The sequence below is a fragment of the Lupinus angustifolius genome, chromosome LG09 (assembly GCF_001865875.1).
Source record: "Lupinus angustifolius cultivar Tanjil chromosome LG09, LupAngTanjil_v1.0, whole genome shotgun sequence".
NCBI classification, from domain to species: domain Eukaryota; kingdom Viridiplantae; phylum Streptophyta; class Magnoliopsida; order Fabales; family Fabaceae; genus Lupinus; species Lupinus angustifolius.
Genome location: NC_032017.1, coordinates 14,281,396 through 14,301,262, shown reverse-complemented (window position 1 = coordinate 14,301,262; position 19,867 = coordinate 14,281,396). Strand labels below are relative to the sequence as shown.

At 32.0% G+C, this 19,867-nt stretch overlaps 4 protein-coding genes across 6 annotated transcripts; 2 read left to right on the top strand and 2 right to left on the bottom strand.

Annotated features, from left to right (window-relative positions):
* LOC109357187 (expansin-A15-like) lies at positions 389 to 2,982 on the top strand. Its single transcript, XM_019600966.1, has 4 exons — positions 389 to 517; positions 627 to 755; positions 955 to 1,267; positions 2,136 to 2,982. Exons 2-4 carry the CDS (start codon positions 632 to 634, stop codon positions 2,440 to 2,442), a joined length of 744 nt encoding a protein of 247 aa, XP_019456511.1. The 5' UTR covers positions 389 to 517; positions 627 to 631; the 3' UTR covers positions 2,443 to 2,982.
* Positions 5,550 to 9,618, bottom strand: LOC109356063 (agamous-like MADS-box protein AGL30). 3 transcript variants are annotated; one of them, XM_019599395.1, is made up of 11 exons: positions 9,346 to 9,616; positions 8,704 to 8,889; positions 7,791 to 7,850; positions 7,670 to 7,688; positions 7,503 to 7,567; positions 7,391 to 7,403; positions 7,259 to 7,320; positions 6,853 to 6,949; positions 6,618 to 6,665; positions 6,393 to 6,517; positions 5,550 to 6,098 (listed from the first exon to the last, which is right to left on the bottom strand). In XM_019599395.1, exons 1-11 carry the CDS (start codon positions 9,477 to 9,479, stop codon positions 5,699 to 5,701), a joined length of 1,209 nt encoding a protein of 402 aa, XP_019454940.1. In that variant the 5' UTR covers positions 9,480 to 9,616; the 3' UTR covers positions 5,550 to 5,698. The 3 variants fall into 3 exon arrangements, with proteins under 3 accessions (XP_019454940.1, XP_019454939.1, XP_019454941.1); XM_019599394.1 differs by having other exon boundaries at positions 7,391 to 7,406; positions 9,346 to 9,615; XM_019599396.1 differs by lacking the exon at positions 6,618 to 6,665 and having other exon boundaries at positions 7,391 to 7,406; positions 9,346 to 9,618.
* Positions 11,453 to 12,519, top strand: LOC109355745 (transcription termination factor MTEF1, chloroplastic). The gene has a single exon (XM_019598950.1). The coding sequence runs from the start codon at positions 11,462 to 11,464 to the stop codon at positions 12,467 to 12,469; it is 1,008 nt and encodes a 335-aa protein (XP_019454495.1). The 5' UTR covers positions 11,453 to 11,461; the 3' UTR covers positions 12,470 to 12,519.
* On the bottom strand, positions 14,598 to 18,226 carry LOC109355796 (cyclic dof factor 2-like). Its single transcript, XM_019599017.1, has 3 exons — positions 17,859 to 18,226; positions 14,998 to 16,304; positions 14,598 to 14,944 (listed from the first exon to the last, which is right to left on the bottom strand). The coding sequence occupies exons 1-2, from the start codon at positions 18,048 to 18,050 to the stop codon at positions 15,015 to 15,017; spliced, it is 1,482 nt and encodes a 493-aa protein (XP_019454562.1). The 5' UTR covers positions 18,051 to 18,226; the 3' UTR covers positions 14,598 to 14,944; positions 14,998 to 15,014.

Here is a 19,867-nt window from a genome sequence, read left to right as displayed (position 1 = left end):
GTGCCATTAGCACCTTGCTAACGATCCAACCCAAAACCACTTTACCCCACATGGATTTTGAAGATTTACCCACTTCTAAAGCTACCATACCATACGCTTTCTATACAAAACAGCTTTTGCAACTTCATCCGGAAGAACGATTATACCGGTACTTAGAGACAAATTTTTGTTTCTCCTTTTATTTTTTAATAACAAAAATATCATTTTATTGTAATTAAAATGATAAATATGATTTTTCAAGCATTTGCCTGATTCATTCACTTGGTGGTCCAACTTGTCAATTTTAACTGTTTCAAAGTTTTGATAAACCACTTATACCCCTAGCGGTTTTTGGTCCCAACATCTTAAAAGTGTTAATTACAGTTGTAACTGTGGTCCTATCTCATACCCTGTGCGTCCATATACCTCTCACAACTTCTATAAATTAAGTGCTACCCTTCACTAATTTTCCTCACAATTCTATATCACATTAGCTCTCACTAGTGTCAAGTCCAATCATTCACACCTCAACTTCAAAGTAACTATCTTTAACAATATTTCTTCATCATGTCAAATACAAAGTACACATTTTCTATCTAAATGTTGCCACTTACTACGTCTAATTTCATTTTATTTTGAATGTTTAGGGAAAATGGGTCTTATTGGTGTGCTCTTAGTAACTCTTCTCTCCATGTTCTCATCTGCTTATGGCTATGGAGGTTGGGTTAATGCACATGCTACCTTCTATGGAGGAAGTGATGCATCAGGGACAATGGGTATGCATTATTTTAAACATTATAATAAAAATTTAACTTTTTTTGGGTACTATCAAAAATATATTCATACATTTTATGAGTAAAAAATTAAATCTTTTCAGTTTGTGGCTACGTCTCCTCAACCAGTGTGGCTTACAGAAATCGAATCATTGAGATTAGACTAATCAATTTGCTTATTAATGAAATTTTGTGTAACTAGGTGGTGCTTGTGGATATGGGAACCTATATAGCCAAGGATATGGAACAAACACTGCTGCACTAAGCACAGCTTTGTTCAACAATGGATTAAGTTGTGGCTCATGCTATGAGATTAAGTGTGTGAGTGACCATAAGTGGTGTTTGGCTGGGTCCATTTTGGTTACTGCCACTAATTTCTGTCCACCAAACAATGCCTTGCCAAATAATGCAGGAGGGTGGTGTAACCCTCCTCAGCATCACTTTGATCTTGCTCAACCAGTTTTTCTTCGCATTGCTCAATATAGAGCTGGGATTGTGCCTGTTGCTTATAGAAGGTAATTTTTGTTTTCAGCTTTTGTTATTGTGAAATAGTAAAATAGGATGGTTCCTTTGTCATTTCCAACTTTTAGAAAAGGAATTTTCTTATCTTTGATTTACTGTATCACTTGTATTTGGAAGTTGCCCAACTTTCTTTGTTTGAGTGGTAAGTGAGTTTAACTACTTTCATGTTGGAGTGGGTATCTTTGCTAATCACTTCATGAAATAATAAAAAAAGGTGTAAATAGAAACTTCTCTAGAAATTATTTTTTTTATTTGTCATTGATTTAAATTTTTACCACTACTCCTCATAGAAAATTTTCTATCTTTATTTTTTACTTTGTCCTATATAACTTTTACTTATGAAATTATTATTTTATAATATTAAATTTTTGGAAGAAAAAAATATAATTGTCAAAATAATAGTATTACAGAAACTGGGGTCAGAATTGGCAACTTATAAGTAGTAATTGTCGTGTTTAACTTTTGTTTTTATATTTTAAAAGATCTAATGTCCCAACTACTCCTTTGGGTAGATATGAAAGTGAAGTAATTAGTCCTTGAAAATTAAAGGAGGATACTTTTTTTTAAAAAATAAATAACTAAGGTGTCTTTTCAATCTTCAATTATTTTGTTGCGCATTATACAGATAGGGTGAAAGATCTGCAGTCTATTCACCAATACGTATTTGTAGGAGTATATAGCATTTTCCTTTCAATAATGTGCTATGTGTTTAACAAAAGTGAACTTACCATTACTCAATATTATATTTTTGTTATTTGATAGCACTTAATGATAATAAAAATGTTAATTTTACAATAAAGTTAGTGTTTTTAACCAAATGTTAGTAACTAATCTTCTTGCCAATTTTGTGGGTATGTATAGGGTACCCTGCAGAAGAAGGGGAGGTATAAGGTTCACAATCAATGGCCATTCCTACTTCAACCTAGTCCTCATAACAAATGTTGGTGGTGCTGGTGATGTTCATGCTGTTGCCATCAAAGGTTCCAGAACAGGATGGTCCTCAATGTCAAGAAACTGGGGTCAGAATTGGCAGAACAACAATTATCTCAATGGCCAAACCCTGTCCTTTAAGGTTACCACCAGTGATGGCATTACTGTGGTCTCTTACAATGTTGCTCCAGCTGGCTGGTCCTTTGGCCAAACCTACACTGGTGCCCAATTCCCCTAGGAATGTCATATTCAAGTCCCAAGTCACATATTTTCATACACTAGATTATATAGTTGGTATAGCATATGTTATAATTTCCCATCCCAAATTTAAGTATTAGTATTAGTATTAGTATGACTCTATAGTATACTAAGGTATTAGATAGTATGCTACTTATTAAGGGGGGTCTAGAAAGTTTGAAGGGTCAATTTTAATCTGGCTCTTCATCATTTTAATTTGGTTGTGTTAATGCTCCTATTTTTTTAGTGTTTTCTTCATTGTTGGGGTCACTTTTTTCATCTCATGATTTTTGAAGCTTCTGCTGCTAAAAGGAGTCTAGTAGAGGTGAGTTTTTTTGTATTTTATTTTATATGTAATCTACCAAATAGGAAGAGGTGGACAATTGAACCACCCTCCATTAGGAGTGTTAGAAGCATTATTTGCTTACCAAAATGTTGTAAGCAGCATTGGCTGAATATGTTTTGGTTGTGTTTTGGAGACTACAAGTGTAGATTTTCCTATTTCTGTATGTAATGGAAATGAATTTACTAGTACTCTCTTATCATCTCATTTCCTACTGCCCAAGGTTACATTTATAATGTTTATCTACTTTGTTTATAAAAACTAAAAACTAAAGGATAATAAAAAGGATTATGTAAATGAGAGTTGATGGTAAAGAGGACAATTCTTATGACAAAACTTTGGACCACATATTAAGTTGGATGACAATTTTGGGCTATCCTTTCAGACCAGATGAATAGGATGATATCTATTGTTAACAGACATGATTTGTGATGGTCGACCCAGATAAATACAAACTTGGTTGTTGTTGTAAGACTAAGACTTACTCAAAATAAATCAATGGTTAAATTAATGATTGGCTAATGAGGAGTGTCAATTGATTCTATTGAGTGCTAATAGCACTATCCCTGCAAAAATGTGAGCTATATACATCATTCTTATTTCAATATGGATGAAACTGATTACCCTCTATTTCAATTCTCTATCTTTCTTTAATGTCCCAATAAGATTAGTATGAGACTCTTAATATCTAGAAGTCACACTAAAATTAATCCGAGTCTAAACAAAACTTTACTAAGAACCACAATTCTTGCCATTGAGACCAAGAGAAGTTGGTTTTTGTATTCAAGTTTAAAATCAACAAGGATCTTAAGGAAAATTAATGCTTTGGCCGAAATGTAAGTAAAAATAGACACCTATATATTACTGCACTTAAGGACTAGTAAAAATTCATTGATATCAAGTAAATTTGATTGATTTATGATATATATAAATGTTTTGGTTATCATGAGCTCATCCGGGAAAAGTTGTTTTTGGTAGAGCTAACACTTCAGCATCACATGCTTTCTTAGTTTTGGGTAAGGCTGGTAATTGGGTGGATATGTATGAATATGGATTTGGATTATAATGAATGAATGAAAAGTTATTTACTAATCCATATAAATTCATAAAATTACATTTCTAAATTATCCAATCTATCCAATAAATTCTAATCTATTCATTTCATCTATATATCTATTTTAATGGATTTGATGGATGAATATTCAATACTTTTTTTTAATTTGAACTAAAACATTTTTTTTGAAGGAAAAAATTCTTTTAAAAATTATTATTTAATAAAGCATTTTTAAAAATGTTTAAAAATATTTTTAAAAAGTGTTTTATTTTAAAAAACACTTTTAAAAATCTCAGTATTTAAATTTATTTGTGAAAGCTCTAAAAGACAATAGTGTAGGTGAGGTTAGAGATAACATAATGTGCAATCATATATTTCTTCTTCTACTCAATCATGACACAAAAATGTTATATCAATCCTTATTGAAATTTTTTGAAAGAATATTTTGACAAAAAAGATAATATAATTGAATGAATCATTTTATTAGAAAGAGAGTAGTTTATATTACCGGTATAGAAACTGGTTCGTTCTTGTCGGTCCAACCGGTAAATCGGTCTTAATATCGCTACGATACAACATTTATATTAGCCATATAATTATACTGGTAAAAACCGATCATACCGATCGGTTTTCAATTGAATCGTACTAGTCATACCCATTAGTTTCATTTAATTTTTTTTTATTGAAAATGATTTATTTTTACTAAAATATTGGAATCGATAGCCAAACACACAACTACTACATTTTTATACATCTAAAATATAGTCTACAATATACATTTTTAACAAGTGGTATAAATAAAAATAGTTATTGTCTTCTTTATTGATTTTTCAAGATTAATATTTGTATAATATATATATATTTAACTTCATCGGTGTGTGGTTTAATTAATGAACTACTGGTTGAACCATCGTAGGTTTATATTTTGCACTTTGGGTTTGGACAACAAAGTGGGTTTGCATGTTGCTTGATGGGGAAAAAATATTTTTGTTTTTATTTTTTTGGATGAATTGGATAACCCATGGATATCCATTGGAAATAATGGATTGATTTAGATGAATTTAATTTGAACGGATTTAGATGGATTATAGATTGTGATAATTTTGTCACCTCTAGTTTTATGTATGGCCTTGTCTTAGTTTGGGCCATTTGCAATTGAATATTATTTTATTGAACAAAGTTTGATGTGTGTGCAAGGTTACAGAACATAAGGAGTGGAGAAGAGTGGCATGTTTTGTGTTATTAGTAATTTTCACACCTAGAAGACAAGGTGAAAGCAGAAACAACCCAACATAACCTATTATTGGTAATTATTAAGATATATAATAACAATTTTGTGTCCTGGATTCAGCTCAATAAGCTAATGAGTGAAACAAGATAAGCCTAGGTGCTGTACTTGGAGAAAATACACTTTCAATATTACAGAACCTTAAATTTTTATGGCAAATTGGTTGGCTTTAATCCAATTGATCTTCAATGTACAGAGGCCATATTCTTCTCAGTATGTTAAAGCTCAAGAGATTTGTCATGAAGATGTATTTAGCACAAAATACAATAAAACTAACCTGATTTATTTTATAAGCAGTGAATAAATGTCAGCTTGTAATGAACAATGGGGAATGTCTAGATATGTTTTAGTGACTCAGTATACACATAACACAAGGAAGCTCATGCATTTAAAATATATAGTTTTTGGGATAAAAAATATACAAAAAAAAAAATTCAGTGGTGGCCATTACAATTTCTATTTATCTCTTGCAAGTTACTTACAATTCCTGTAGGCTACCAAAAGGTGCAAAAATTCAAAAGAAAATCATGCAGCATAAATGCCAAAAAAAATCTCCAAGAAAAAAGGTGCTACTATGTGAAACCAAAATGCACCTGAGGAAAACTGGCCTGGCCAAACAAATACTCTTCAAACATTGTAACAGCACAAGGACCTGAGGTGGAATTCCAATTATGGTGGTTAGAATCATAACTAGGCCGAGGCGGTTCGAAACTTGCATTCACATGATAATCTACATTGTTTTCATGTGGATTCATCTCTGCTGCAGGTTGTAACTTCATATCATTTAGTAAATTAAAGTTATATGGTTGGTATTGAAACTTCCCATTTAATTGTAGCCTCGCAGGAGCAGTGCTGCTCAAGTCACTAAGGACACCGTTTTCTTGGCCAGAATTCGAAATATCGGTTTTGGTACTCGAGCCAAGATAACTTGCATAACTTCCAAAAGAGGAGCTTGCAGAGCCCTCCACATCTCTAAGAAAGAAACAATCAATTTAAGAAGTTGAGTTAGGACTTGGAACATTTAACAGTCCTACTGAATATTTATAAAACATGTTATATAGGTTGTGTTATTAGTATGAAATGTGTCATACATAAGACAAAGTGTTTATAAGATCATTGATCATTTCCATTGATTTTTTATGATTTTGTTCTAATTAGACTATTCTTTACAACTAATTTCAGGTATATATGCATAGCTTAAACAAAGTCAGAGTACTAGTAAACAAAGAGTTTTGAATCATTGAATATATAACCTAAAAAACTCACCTATGGAGAAACAATTTTGAATCTTCAGGTAAAACCATATTTTGGCTATCACCATTAGCAATCCATGATAGAGATTGGAGATGCTGGTCACCACTCATTCTGAAGGGATTATGCATTTCATTGAACTGAGACAAAAAAATTTCAGTCATGTTTCCTGTTTCTATACTATTAGAACCAGTTTTCTTTCTAAGGGAACAGTTAAATACAACCTGAACAATTATATACCTGGTTATTACATTGCAGTGATACAAGTTGTTGCTTTTGCATATTTTCCTGCATTTTGAAATGATATAGAACCAAGAACTTAAAATAATCCATATAAAAGAAGTAAATTTTATTGAAGTTCATGAATCATAAATAAATTGTGTACTAACTTCAGAACATTGATTTTCCACTGAACCATGAAAAACTCACATTGCAAAGAAGCTCAGGAACAGGACAATGAACTTTAAATCTATACCTTACGATTTCGAATTTGATTAAGTGATTCCTTGAGTGAATTTTCCATTTGTTCCAATTGTTCCACATTACTGATTTTACCAATGTCAGTCCACTGGCTGCAGAATCCAACAACAAATATAGTTTCTAAGATAAAAGTTCAATTCTTGAAAGCGACACTTGTTGGGAGAGTGGAGAAGTGTATTATATAGCTAGTGAAATTAAAGGTTGGGGTAATAAATAATCGAAGAGTGTAATATCTATGCACTGTCAGTATAAAGATTTATACACACTCAGTACATCATTCACCGTTCATTTGTATTACTTTTTTGAAGAGTGAACGAATGATGATTAAATGTGATGCAATGACAGTGTATAAAACTCATACACTGTCAGTGCATACATTTTTTTCTCATAATCAAAACCACCTTAGTCTCTTGTTTCTTTCAGAAATCAAAGTCTGTAATACCCTGGATTGATTACTTAGGTCCTGCAAAAAACCTGTTAGTGTAAGATAAACATTTTATGAATAAATGAGGGAAACAATAGAGATGGTTTACCTCAATAGTTTGACTACTGCAACAACAAAAAGAACATTTCAGGGTCTCAACTTAGCAGAATAATTGGTTAAATTTACTTAATGTACAATTAAGTGGTGCTAGAATGGCATACCTTGTACCCAAAAATTCTTGCACATTTACATCATGGTCTAACTTCTTAAATGTTTTCTTCAGTGCCTAAACTCCCAAACAAAAAAAATTCATTAATAGGAATAAAGACAAGGAAACAATCTCAGATTTCAAGACACAAAAAAGAATGAGCTATAAGAAATGACTTACTTCAAGGCTCTCCAACTTCCTGTTGCAATTCAGTGGAATTTTTTAATCAAATTCTTGTATTTTCAGTAAAAAAGAATGCACAATAATTTGTTTTAAATGAAAGAATTTTAATTAAGTGTACCTTTTTGCTCTTTCATGTGGTGTCATTTGAGCAAACTTTGTGATAACCTCTTCAAAGTTACTACATCCACCAAAAGGGTGAGAGAACAATTAGACAAGGAATTCTAATCTTTTTGAAATAGTAATACTAATAGTAGTTTAAACAATATACAGAACTTTTTTAGCAAACATGCATAAGTATGTATAGCAAGCACATATATGACACTAAAAGCAAATATGAAACAAAAATGGAACATCAATCAAGGTTATGCTGCCATTTTTCTTGATGGTAAAGATGATTTTGTTTTACATACTGCTTCCTTGATCTTGGAGTAGAGATTTTCACCGGTTTTAGCCTTTATAGTAAGCCTAACCATCAATAAAAAGAATCAGAATACTCTTCAGTACACAGAGGGAAGTGTTGTGAAAAATCAAAGAAAAAACAAAATGTATTAACACTTAGCTTGTACCTTTTTATCTATAGTGAGATAAAACTTTTATCCTTAAAACTAAAAACAAAAACATAACTTCCCTCTTGAGTAGAGTATCTCTGTTTGAATAATAAAGATGCACTAATTGCAACTTCTGTTATGACCCTAATTTCCTGCCCACAAGGTTCAAGAAAGACATAAAAGGAAACATTAACCTCCACAACTAGCAATGAGTTTAGAAGTGAAGACACTTATATCCATTTTGACAATGTTTTCTGATTTAACATCAATATTCATGTCCTTGGATGCTCTAATAATAATTATGAAAACAGTGATTAATGATGATGACCCAATATGGTGAAAATAACCCATTTACATGATTCTAAACTATGTTTAATAAGGGATAGTTTGGATCAGAAATAGTACTATAATGAATGATATTCCTGATAATTTATCAAACCTATGGTTAATTTTGGGACACCAATAAAATGAATAAATAAGTACCTGCGCCTTCCCCTACATAATGAAGGTTTTCCACTTGGTGAGAACATGAGAAGTATAATATCAACGTCACATAGTATAGATAACTCAGAAGCTTTCTTAATGATTCCATTCTTTCTTTTAGCATAGGTTGCTTGACGGCCATTGGTGTTCTCCAATTTCTTTATCTTTAGCTTTACCCTGCCCATCCTACAAATCATAACCATCATATCATTACAAGGGTACCCTTCTGATATAGGGACTAAACTGTGTAGCAATTTTTGAAGATTTGTCATAAATACTAGATTACTCTTTTCGGATCAATGTATTCATTTACATTTTTCGACATGAACGTCACATGAGATTCATTAATATCAATAGGGTTATATGTACAACCAGATGTTACATCTTTGAGACAGTTTTTGACTCGTGAAAAATGTCACATTTAGTTGTATATATATCGCTTTTGAATTAAGATTTGCTCCGAAAGATCTCCACCTTTGCTTTCAAGAAAATATGCCAAACTTTACATGAGTAAAATCATGGGAAACATACATTAATTAGTGCTTCAGGAGCATATTATTATCACGTGAAAATTGATAGAGAAATTGGAAAACCACATGCATGTATTTGATTAAACCACTCATGTTCCATGCATATCCATACCCTTTTATCAACGTTTCAGTGTTGACAAGGAGATAGACAGAGGATATGAGCAAACTGAGAAAAATATTAGCAATAACAAAAAAAAGAATATGAAAAACAAAGAAATTAATGGTAGAATATAGAAAGAAAGTCATACAATGAAGTTAGAATGAATATGTAAAGGGAAGAGTAGAGAAAAGGTGAAAAACAATATAGTAAAAACGTGTGAAAGAGCAAAATGTTTGGGCAATGTGAGATTGAAAGAGAGAGAATGAGGTGTGAGTTTGCATGCATATGATAACAATATAACTTTGGTGGGTTACCTAAAATATCGTTCTATTATTAGGCGTGCTAGAGAATCGGGAACTCAAGAGCCTTTAGAGATTTTCACTACTTTGTAACGAGAGTATAAGTATGGATGCAAATCCTTAAAAAAAACAAAGGAAATATATCATGTAATGATATATTTATCCTTATAAATATAATATAATAATATATTTATCATTAAAATATGAAAAAATTGAAGTATTTGTTTATGGGAGATAATCCCTATTAGTGTAATGCATATCCTCCTAAATTTATGGATTCAATATTTTCTTCTCTTTCTTAATACATATATAGGTAAACTGAGTGACACTTAAGTAATATGTAAGTAAAAGTAAAGAAAAAATAACACACATTGACATTTATATTTTTTATTTAAAATGATATTACACTTTTATCCTTAAAATATAAAGGAAATTGTAACTTTTCTCTTCATTACTTGAGAGGATTCCTACTAATGTAAACCATAGAATTAAATACATAAGAAGTTAAAACTAAAACATATTTTATAATATATTTCAAAGTATAAACCATATAGAAAGTATACCAATTATATAAAACAGTTATTTCAAAAATGTATATTTCGGTTGGAAGTTGTTGGTTTTAGCATATAGGCCTAATCATTAAAGATATGCCATATACTACATCATAGCATAATATATAACTCAAAAATTACAAGACTGCATTAAGAACTTATAAAATCCTATGAAAATTATCAACATAACAGTATCACCAATTGCCAAAACTTTCCAACTTTTTCAATGTTGGTTTTTTTAATACTTTTCACAGTATGTCATCGATTGTTTTTAAATGACTCCACATAATATTTTTTTAGAAAAGATATATACGTTCATATATGAATTTTATGTATTGTCACTGCATTATCTATCATTCATTTTTAATCATTATTGATTCTCTTCAAAAAAAAAAATACAAATAAATAGTGAATGATATACTAACTATGTATAAATCTTTACCCTAACCGTAGATAAATATTACCTTTATTATTTTTTACATGATTTCATATTTCCAGATATTCTACATAGAAGTGTCAATAAATTGAATAACCTAAAATTAATTTGAGATTAATTGACTTAATGAATTTTTGTTCAATAATTAAATAAGTTAAACTTGAACAATAAATTGAAATTATTAAATAAATGAATTGAACTTAAGTAAAAGATGACTTAATTCATTAGATTTATAAACTGAATTGACTATATAATAATTATTGATCAACAAGTTCAAGCTAATGAGTCTAACCACAATGCTCGTAAATTTTAATTGAATCAAGCTCGAGCTGCATAATAGTTCAAGTCGAACTTGAGTTGAGTTTCAAATTGGACCAATCCTCATCGAATCAAATATAGTTAAGTCAAATTAGTCTTCATTCAACCTAATTGGGCCCATTGCGAAAGATATTTACAAAATATTAGAATTAACGGTTAACTATATAAATATTGTGAATAATTTATGAAAGAAGATGTCGGTTGGTTTAGTGGTTGTACCTTTAGACATTGAGTTTATGATTGTGGGTTTGATCCTGTGCTTAGGCTATCATCACTGTTTAGTTATTTATTGAACAGTTATGCTACATCTTCCCAACTCACATGGAAAGGGTAATAGTCCATAGTACCTAAAACTAAAAACAGTTTTATCATCATATTAAATATTAGATAATAAACTAATCTCTTTTTGAATATATGACTTCATTCAAATGAATATTAATTTCATAAATTACCCCTTGATTTTGGGTAGATAAGTAAACCAACTTACTATTTCCTTTTATCTCCTTTATCTTTGTTGGCACACAATGTTTGCCAACATCATTGGTTGTCTTGCTCAGTCTCACGCAAATGTCCACGACATGAACTTAGTCCAACTCACTCCCCATTTCCTCTTATCCCAAACTCCAATCTCCAAAAAACCATTCCAAAACCCTAATTTCAATCCCCCAAATAACATCTCTTCACGCCAGTCTCAACCTTCTTCTTTCTCCCAATTTCCCCATCAACCAACCACCCCCTCCTCCGACCGTGGCCTCCTTTTCCGGCAAAAATTTCAGTACCTCCAGAATCTCAACGTAAACCCAAACAAAGCCTTCGAACTAAACCCTAATCTTCGATCTTCCCCAATTTCAATCATCAAATCTGTCGAACAATGCCTCTTATCCATGGGAATCTCACGCTCCGAAATGGGTCGCGTTCTCGACATGCTCCCCGAGCTTCTTACCTTCGACCCCCACAACGATCTCTATCCCATTTTCGATTTCCTCTTAAATGAGGTTGAAATCCCTTATACCAATGTTAAAAAATCTATTCTGCGATGCCCCAGGTTATTGGTTTCCAGCGTTGAACTCCAATTGAGACCCGCCCTCTGTTTTTTGAGGGAATTAGGGTTTGTGGGTCCCCATTCCCTCACGTGCCAGAGCACGTTGCTCTTGGTTTCGAGTGTTGAGGGTACCCTCTTGCCCAAGATTGAGTTTTTGAAGGGGTTGGGGTTCACCCATGTGGAGGTGAAGAACATGGTTGTGAGGTCGCCTGGGTTGTTGACTTTTAGTATAGAGAATAATTTGGGACCAAAGGTTAAGTATTTCTTAGAGGAGATGAATGGGGATGTTGTGGAATTGAAGGGGTTTCCGCAGTATTTTTCGTTTAGTTTGGAAAGGAGGATTAAGCCGAGACATAGGATGTTGGTTGAGAATGAATTGCATCTTCCTTTGCGACAAATGTTGAAGGTTAGTGATGGCCGGTTTGAATCCTGGTTGTTTGAAATGAGGTTAAGGAAACTTGAGGGAATGGAGTTGGAGGGAGTGGAATAGTTTGTTGTAAATTTTGGTTCTTTTTTGAAACTGTATGATGAGCTTGTATGATGAGCTTGTATGATGAGCTGAGATTGAAATTGCAATGTTAGTTTTTTTAATTGATGTTAGAGAGAATGTGTTGCATGTGATTCATAGTAAACAAGATTTCTTCTTCAGAAATGAAAGGGAGATTTCTAGTCAAGTAGTTTTGTTCAATGTTGCTGCCAATTTGTAGTAGGCTTGGCTAGTGTCTACCCCATGAGTAAATGCACTTTGATTCTACTATCCTTGTCAGACCAATCATGTAATTTGTTTGGTATGCATGTCTGCACAATCTGGTTTAGTCTTTTGAAGCTTTAAAACCTGTAAAGAACATTGAGTAATTTCAGCTGCATCATTCCACTAAGATTCTGCTAAGGTGAATATTTCTCCAAATTTAATGCTGTTTTTGTATTTGAGTGGTGCTTCAAGATTTCTGAATGTTACTTTGCTGCAGTTGTGAAATGATGTAAATCTGTCTCAACTGTCACCTCTCTCTTTGGCTTAATATCAAATACTAATTGAATTGAATCACTGAAGTTGTGCAGAACAAAAATAAGGTGTTGCTGATAATAACTGACATAGACGTGGAAGAATATTTTCTGCAATATTTTTATTTTATTTAATATAATCCTCTGATGGTAGTTGAATAGTTTTTATTGTATGATGATGGAAAGTAACACTGATGAGTATGGTTATACTTCTTCCTTGGAATTTTGGTAGTTGAATAGTTGATATTGTATGATGTTTGAAAATAACACTAGCCTGTACATATGGTTATGTTTCTTCTTTGGAATTTGTTAGTTGAATAGTTGATATTGTGTGACGATGGAAAGTAACACGAGCAAGAACATATGGATATGTTTGGGAGCACATCTTCTGTCTACAAAATGTGTCACTTGTTATAGTTGGAAAATATATATTTAAGTTTAAAGTTTAATAATTAAATATTTTTCTGACCAATCACAAGTAATGTCAGATGGAGTAGTGAAGACTTTGTTTTGATTCTTGCTGCCAGCAATCATAGGATATATGTATCATTGTTAGCAGATACTAGCATGTTCCTTCTTGTGAGTTTTGATAACTCATGCTTGGACTTCAGTAGGCAGTATAAAGTTAGGAAGTTGAAAGATGAACTTCACACATGGACAAAAGTGAAGATTTGAAAATTACATTTAAGCATAAAGAAGAAAAATGTTAAAACAAGTTTTAAATATTATATCTTTTTAAATATTATATCCATCAATAAAGAATATTAATACACAGGTTGGATGATGTTTTATTAGATGGGTCATTAACTTCTTCAATATATTTTTAATGAATTATAAGTAAATTGGTTATCTATTTTTAACCAGTCAATTATATTTTAACATAGTGTATCCAAACTAGATATGTCAAAATGGGTAGGCTCGGTTGGGCCTGCTCACTAAAGCTCGAATGCTCATAGACCAGCCCGCCATAACCTGCAATCTGGGCGGGTTTGAGCTGCAAATTGATATATAAAATTATATCCGAGTTTTTTAGCCCAATCTAGTTAAGACCAAACTCTAAGTGGGCTAGCCTGAATCTGCAACAGGTTTTGACAGGTCTAGTCCAAACCATCTACTTACCTAGGAGGTAAGAGGAGATGCAACTGGACCCATAAATTCCCAAATCCGGTAAAATAACAATGTAATCTCACCCCAAAAATAGGCTCCAGGGTTCTAATCTCCATCCTACTACACTGTTGGAATCACAATGTCATAGCCCATATAATACTGATCAAATGAAACAACCCTATTTTTTTTAAATAACAATCTTAAAAACTTGTCCTTTTTTTAAATCTAAATGTGTCTTATTTTTTGAAGGTGAATGTGTCCATGGACACACAATAAAAACATTCTTAATATTAGATAGAGTTCATGTGGACCTCATTAAATAGAGAGTTGACACATGTGATTTAGTAAATCCAATCTAAAATCAACTTATAATAGAAAGTGTGTTGAAAAGTGCTACACATGTGTGTAGCTAATATTTCTCTTGATGCAAAATGGAATTTGACATAACACATTAAAAACTGAATAAATGTCATAATCTAACCCTCAGTGCTAATAGGCCAAATAAATAATCTTAGCATTACTACACTAATGGAGTGAATAGACTCAAAAAAGATAAGGCTGAAGCAAGAGGTGATCACTTACAACAAGTTTATTAGAAACCTTTGGATTCTAGTCCAAGAATCTGCTTTACTTTTTGTCTTTTCTCATTATTTTCCTAGTCTGACATATGTATGTACATCAAAGACATTTACTCAACATGTAATCTAAATCTTGAAAAACACCTGTTCACTTTTACAGGCTCAACATGGCATGTAAAGGAAGCTATAGTGCTAAACTACAATCCTGTTGTCCTAGAAACCCTGCATTGTATTTGGTCAATAATACAACTTATCATGCAGAAAAGCAAAAGCATTTCACCGCAGTGAGGTTTTACTGGTATGGCCTACTTCAAATTTGCATGTAGGTTGCTCACTGTAATTTTCCAACTAGGTCCTCTCATGGAAGATAAGAGACCTTGATAATGCTGCAGGGTTTGCATGCAACACTGGTGATGCTTCAACCACATGATTCTTGTTACCACCCTTGGATGATGGGAATGCCTTGAAAAGACCTCCTTCATTCTTGGCCCCTAGTGTTGACCATAAAGAACTCTTAGCAGCTTCACCAGGATCATCAATTCTTAGTGTCTTGGGAATCAAGACACTACTTTCTGAGTTGTTGTTGCTAATACTTTCTGTGCCAGGCTTTTCTTTCACTGAATTAGTTTGAGAGATGATGTTTCCATCCCTTGAGTGTTTTCCCAAAGTCGGTGAATTCGGGCTAGAACTAGTAATAGAGTGGGATTGAGGAGATATAGGGTGTACACTCCAAGTTGGTGGTGGCATAACATTAACACCCCAATATGCATGTGTAGGATAGAATGACATAGGATAACATGGTTGGGAAAATGGAGGAGGAGGCCATGCAGGGTTCCATGGATAAGGCCAAGGTGAAGAAGAACCTTGGAAGCATGGAAATTGAGGGAAACCTTGATGACTCTTATCCATTGGTTCATGTGAGCCACCATGCCCTTTGTTCTCAGATGAAGTTAAATCCAAAACAGAAGCTGCTACTAAGTTTTCACCCCCATTGTTATTATTATTAATTTCTTTTTTATCATAGCGAACGAAAACATTCTGGTTAGGTGCATGAAATCCATTTAGGACTATACCATTTTGTGCTTTCTCAGCAAGGCTCAAGACAGAAGTCATGGAATCACAAAGAGGAGAATCTGATCCAAAGGTCAAGACAGCTGCTCCATTTCCTAACGTACCATTGTGTAATCCGCCGAGTTTGGATGCTTGAAGGGCCTCAGGAACTATTATTTGGTGATAATGTTCGGCAGAAGATAGATAGCTTTTGTTCTTGCGGCGACCTGCGCCTACGGGAACATTTCTCATGGTTCCTCCAGAAGTCCAGTATCTCTGACACTTCTTACAGAAGTAACGGGGCTGGTTGACATTGTAATTGTTGTAGTAACAAAATTTAGTGTCCATGCTATTGCATCGCGGGCATGGAAGTATCTTGTCTGGTTTCTTTAGAGTTTTGTCTTGTGACACACTTGTCTCGCTTTGTTCTCCATTTTTAGAAGATTTCGCTAAAGAAGTCTCTTTTTCTGCAGAGGGAGTCTTTGGGTTCTCATAAGTACCTGAAGATGTGGGAGATTTTAAATCCTCTTTGGTTTGAAGTGTGGCTTCATCATCTTGATCTGTGGCAAGTTCTTTAGTTGATGGTTCCTGAAAATAATATACAATAATAATGACTATTACTTTCAATATGGCTACAAATGAAATTGCAAAACAGTTAGTGCAAAAAACTTCAATACATGGAGCATGGTATATGTCATTTAAGCAAACAACAGAGCTATGTTTATAAACTGATAACATGGTGTAATTGATTTTTTATGATTTTTAAATAATTATAGAAAAGGTTGATCATCATTGATCTTTTGATACTCTATTTGAAATTTGTTTGTTCTAGAGGCAAAAATTATTTTTCCTTAACTTAGTTATTTAGATTCAGCATAGGCATATCATGGAAATTTAAAGGGTAGAGTATCACAGAAATCCCATCATCAAGACAGGGGAGGAAACAGAGTCTTGATATGTTTTTTATCCTCCCTAGTCTATAAGGTTAATATGGCCTTGTGCCTTTGTGGATTATCAATAAAAACTTAGCTAGATGCAAAAGTATTGAAAAAGACCCTATAGAGCGAGTTTGTTTTATAAAGTAAGCAAGTAAATGTATATATACCTTAGGAAGTTGAGATCTGTTTGCATTTTATCATATTAATAGTATATGCACCCTTATATGATCACTTTATAGGAGGTTTATCCAAAATTATCCATGTGTGTTCTTAAATATGTGAAGCTATAAGGATACAAGTCTTAATATGATATGAGAGCCTTTATAAACAAGTAGCTTAAGATTTTATAAATGTAGACCCCCTTAAATTCTGAACAGAGAAAGTATTATAAGGTAAAAAGTGTGAAGAAAGAAATTTTGAGTATAAATTAATTCGATAAAACCAAAGTACTCTACAAATTCTGTGGACAAGTCTTAGTTAAAAACAGATAAGTAATTGAATATGTACAAATTGTCAAACCAAAATAAATTTTGGATCAAATTGAAGTCAACAAAAGCAACTTAGCAAGAGTTTGGTACAGCAAGAAATCCAATAAGAAATTTTAAAGCCGTCCATAAAGCTACAGAAATGAACTCAAAACAAAGGGGACTTTTGTTCTGTGTTGTTGAAGTTGCAAATCAACTAGTTTTGGATCAAAGTTTCCAAATATGAATCAGCTGAACTTGAAAAACCACTTTGGAGTACCAAAACAAAATCATCCATTAACAAATATAATTGACAAACAAATCAAAGCAAGCTCAACCACACAATATTATTCCCTATTCTTAAACTTAACATTCTGGGAAGAACTGGATCCAATTCCTCTAACAGTACCCCACAATAACCTGTGGCCACCACTTAACAATTTTTTTAAATAAATTCAGAAATTAAAAATAAATAAGTAAATTCATTAACCATATGTGATCATGCAAAACACTTTTTCTATTTTCAAACAAAAAAGTTCTCAAAACAAATGGCCATAGGAAATTGCAGTGAGCCTCAATTGATACCATAACTACAAGCAAACAATTTTATCAATATATGTAAAAGATAAAAAATTTGAATGAACCCATTAACAATTATGAGTTTCCAAATAAAGGGTATGTGTTAGATTTGCAAAACACACTAGCTAGTAACACATTAAAAAAAACATCATGGTACATACCTTATAAGTTTCTGCTTCATGTTCTGTTTCAGAGATCGCTTCACGTGGAGAGGATGAAGATGAAGGAGGACTATGATCTTGAGGTAGAAGAGAAGAAGCATGTTCAGAAGAAGAATCATTGGTGCTGTTGCTTGGCAGAGAAATAATTCTACCAAAAAGCCTTATGTTCTGGTCCTTCCTAATCTCATGCATTCTTTTGTTATATGAATATCTCTCTTCTTTTCTCTCTCTTGTCTATTTTGGCTCCTATACTTTCTCTTTCTTGAGCAAAAAGTGAATGAAAAAATGAGAGAAAATACATACACAAGTATATATAGAAATTGTTGTTGCTGTTTTTACAGTGCTGTGTTTTTTCTGTTTCTTTTCTCTGTTTAACTGGTCATGGTTTGGAACCAAAAATGGATAATAAAAAGGAATTTAGATTAATTGTCCCATTTTTAGTGATTTATTTATGTACCAAACCAACTAATAAGTGACATATAATAAAAATAAAAAATTATAAAAACATAAAATATTTTTTTATATTATTTAGTAGAATGTAATTGATTTAGAATAAAGATATATGAATTTTTTTTGGGACATGGGAATAACTGATAAAGAGAATGAATTGTGTTGTGTAACAGTTCATTAAAAAGGTTGGAAATTGGAAAGTTGGAATGCCACTTCAGCAAAGGTGAAAAAATTTGAGCCACAAGTTCTTGTGGCCTATGAGATCTTTGTGTGTTGTTGGATTCCCCACATTACTTAGAAAGATGATGCTGTTCTGTCCCACACTTTTTCATCCATGTCAGCGAACTTTAATTTCTTTCCAATCACACTATTCTACCTTTTTCCTCTTTGTTAGTCAAATAATCCACCAACCCTAGTTTCAGGGTTCAGACCCTAACCTTTTGATTTGAAATGTGTTTATGTATTTTGTTTCAAAAGTTTTTTTTTAAATGATGTAAATATGTGTTTATTTGTATACCAGACATCTCCAAAAGTTTTACCTATATTATAGTGGTTATTATTTTAATAGAAATAAGTTAATCTTTTTAAATATGAAAATTGGTAATGAATATAATTTTAAGCTAAATTTTAACAGGAGACAATAGCTAGAATAAATTGGTCATTTGTAGGTTTTGTATATAGAATTTGATTATGACATGTCGTATTTAAGCAACATTTCATTATAATTGTTTATACATTCTGCAACAAACCAAAATGAGCTTTTTTAATAAGTTATTATGGTTTTGCTTCCATTTATATTGTGTCACTCGTCATCTAAAGAATGACGACAATATCAATTTTGAACGTACTAGTATGACAATGATTGTGTTTTTTATAAGTTAATAGGAGAAATTGAAATCCAATTTTTGTTAGACTAATCAACAAGTTCTCTATCTCTTTATTATTTTCTTAAACATTTTCAAAACATACTGATATTACTAAAAATCGTCATTTATAAGTTTCGTATGATAATGATCGTTTTTTATAAATTAATGGAGATAAAATAAAGTATATTAATGTTAACTTTGATTTTTTTAAGTAGTTATAAATCGTCATTTATTGTGCAAACATATATATGTGTCAATGAGAATGATCATAAAGAAGAAATGATATAATTTTGTTTAATCTCATACAAAATTTTCTCATAATATAGTATATTATGAATCTAAGTTTGAATCGCGTAAAAATCAATGAATCTTCATTATTTTTTGTTCGTTATAAGATGCGTTAATAACTCTAATGAGAGATTGCTTAAATACACAAAACAAAAGAGAATGATGATATTATAATCAAATTCTATATGCAAATTTATAAATGAACAATTATTTATTGATAATGTATAATTAATTAATCGAGAGTAAATTACACGAACACCCCTTAAAGTTTAACTTAGTTACATTATATATATAAATTATGGGTGAGTTGTATAAATGCACAAAAAGGATGAGTGATTCTTTAATTTCACTAAAACTCATGAATGTAAATGTAATTTACTCTATTATATGATAGAATATTATATT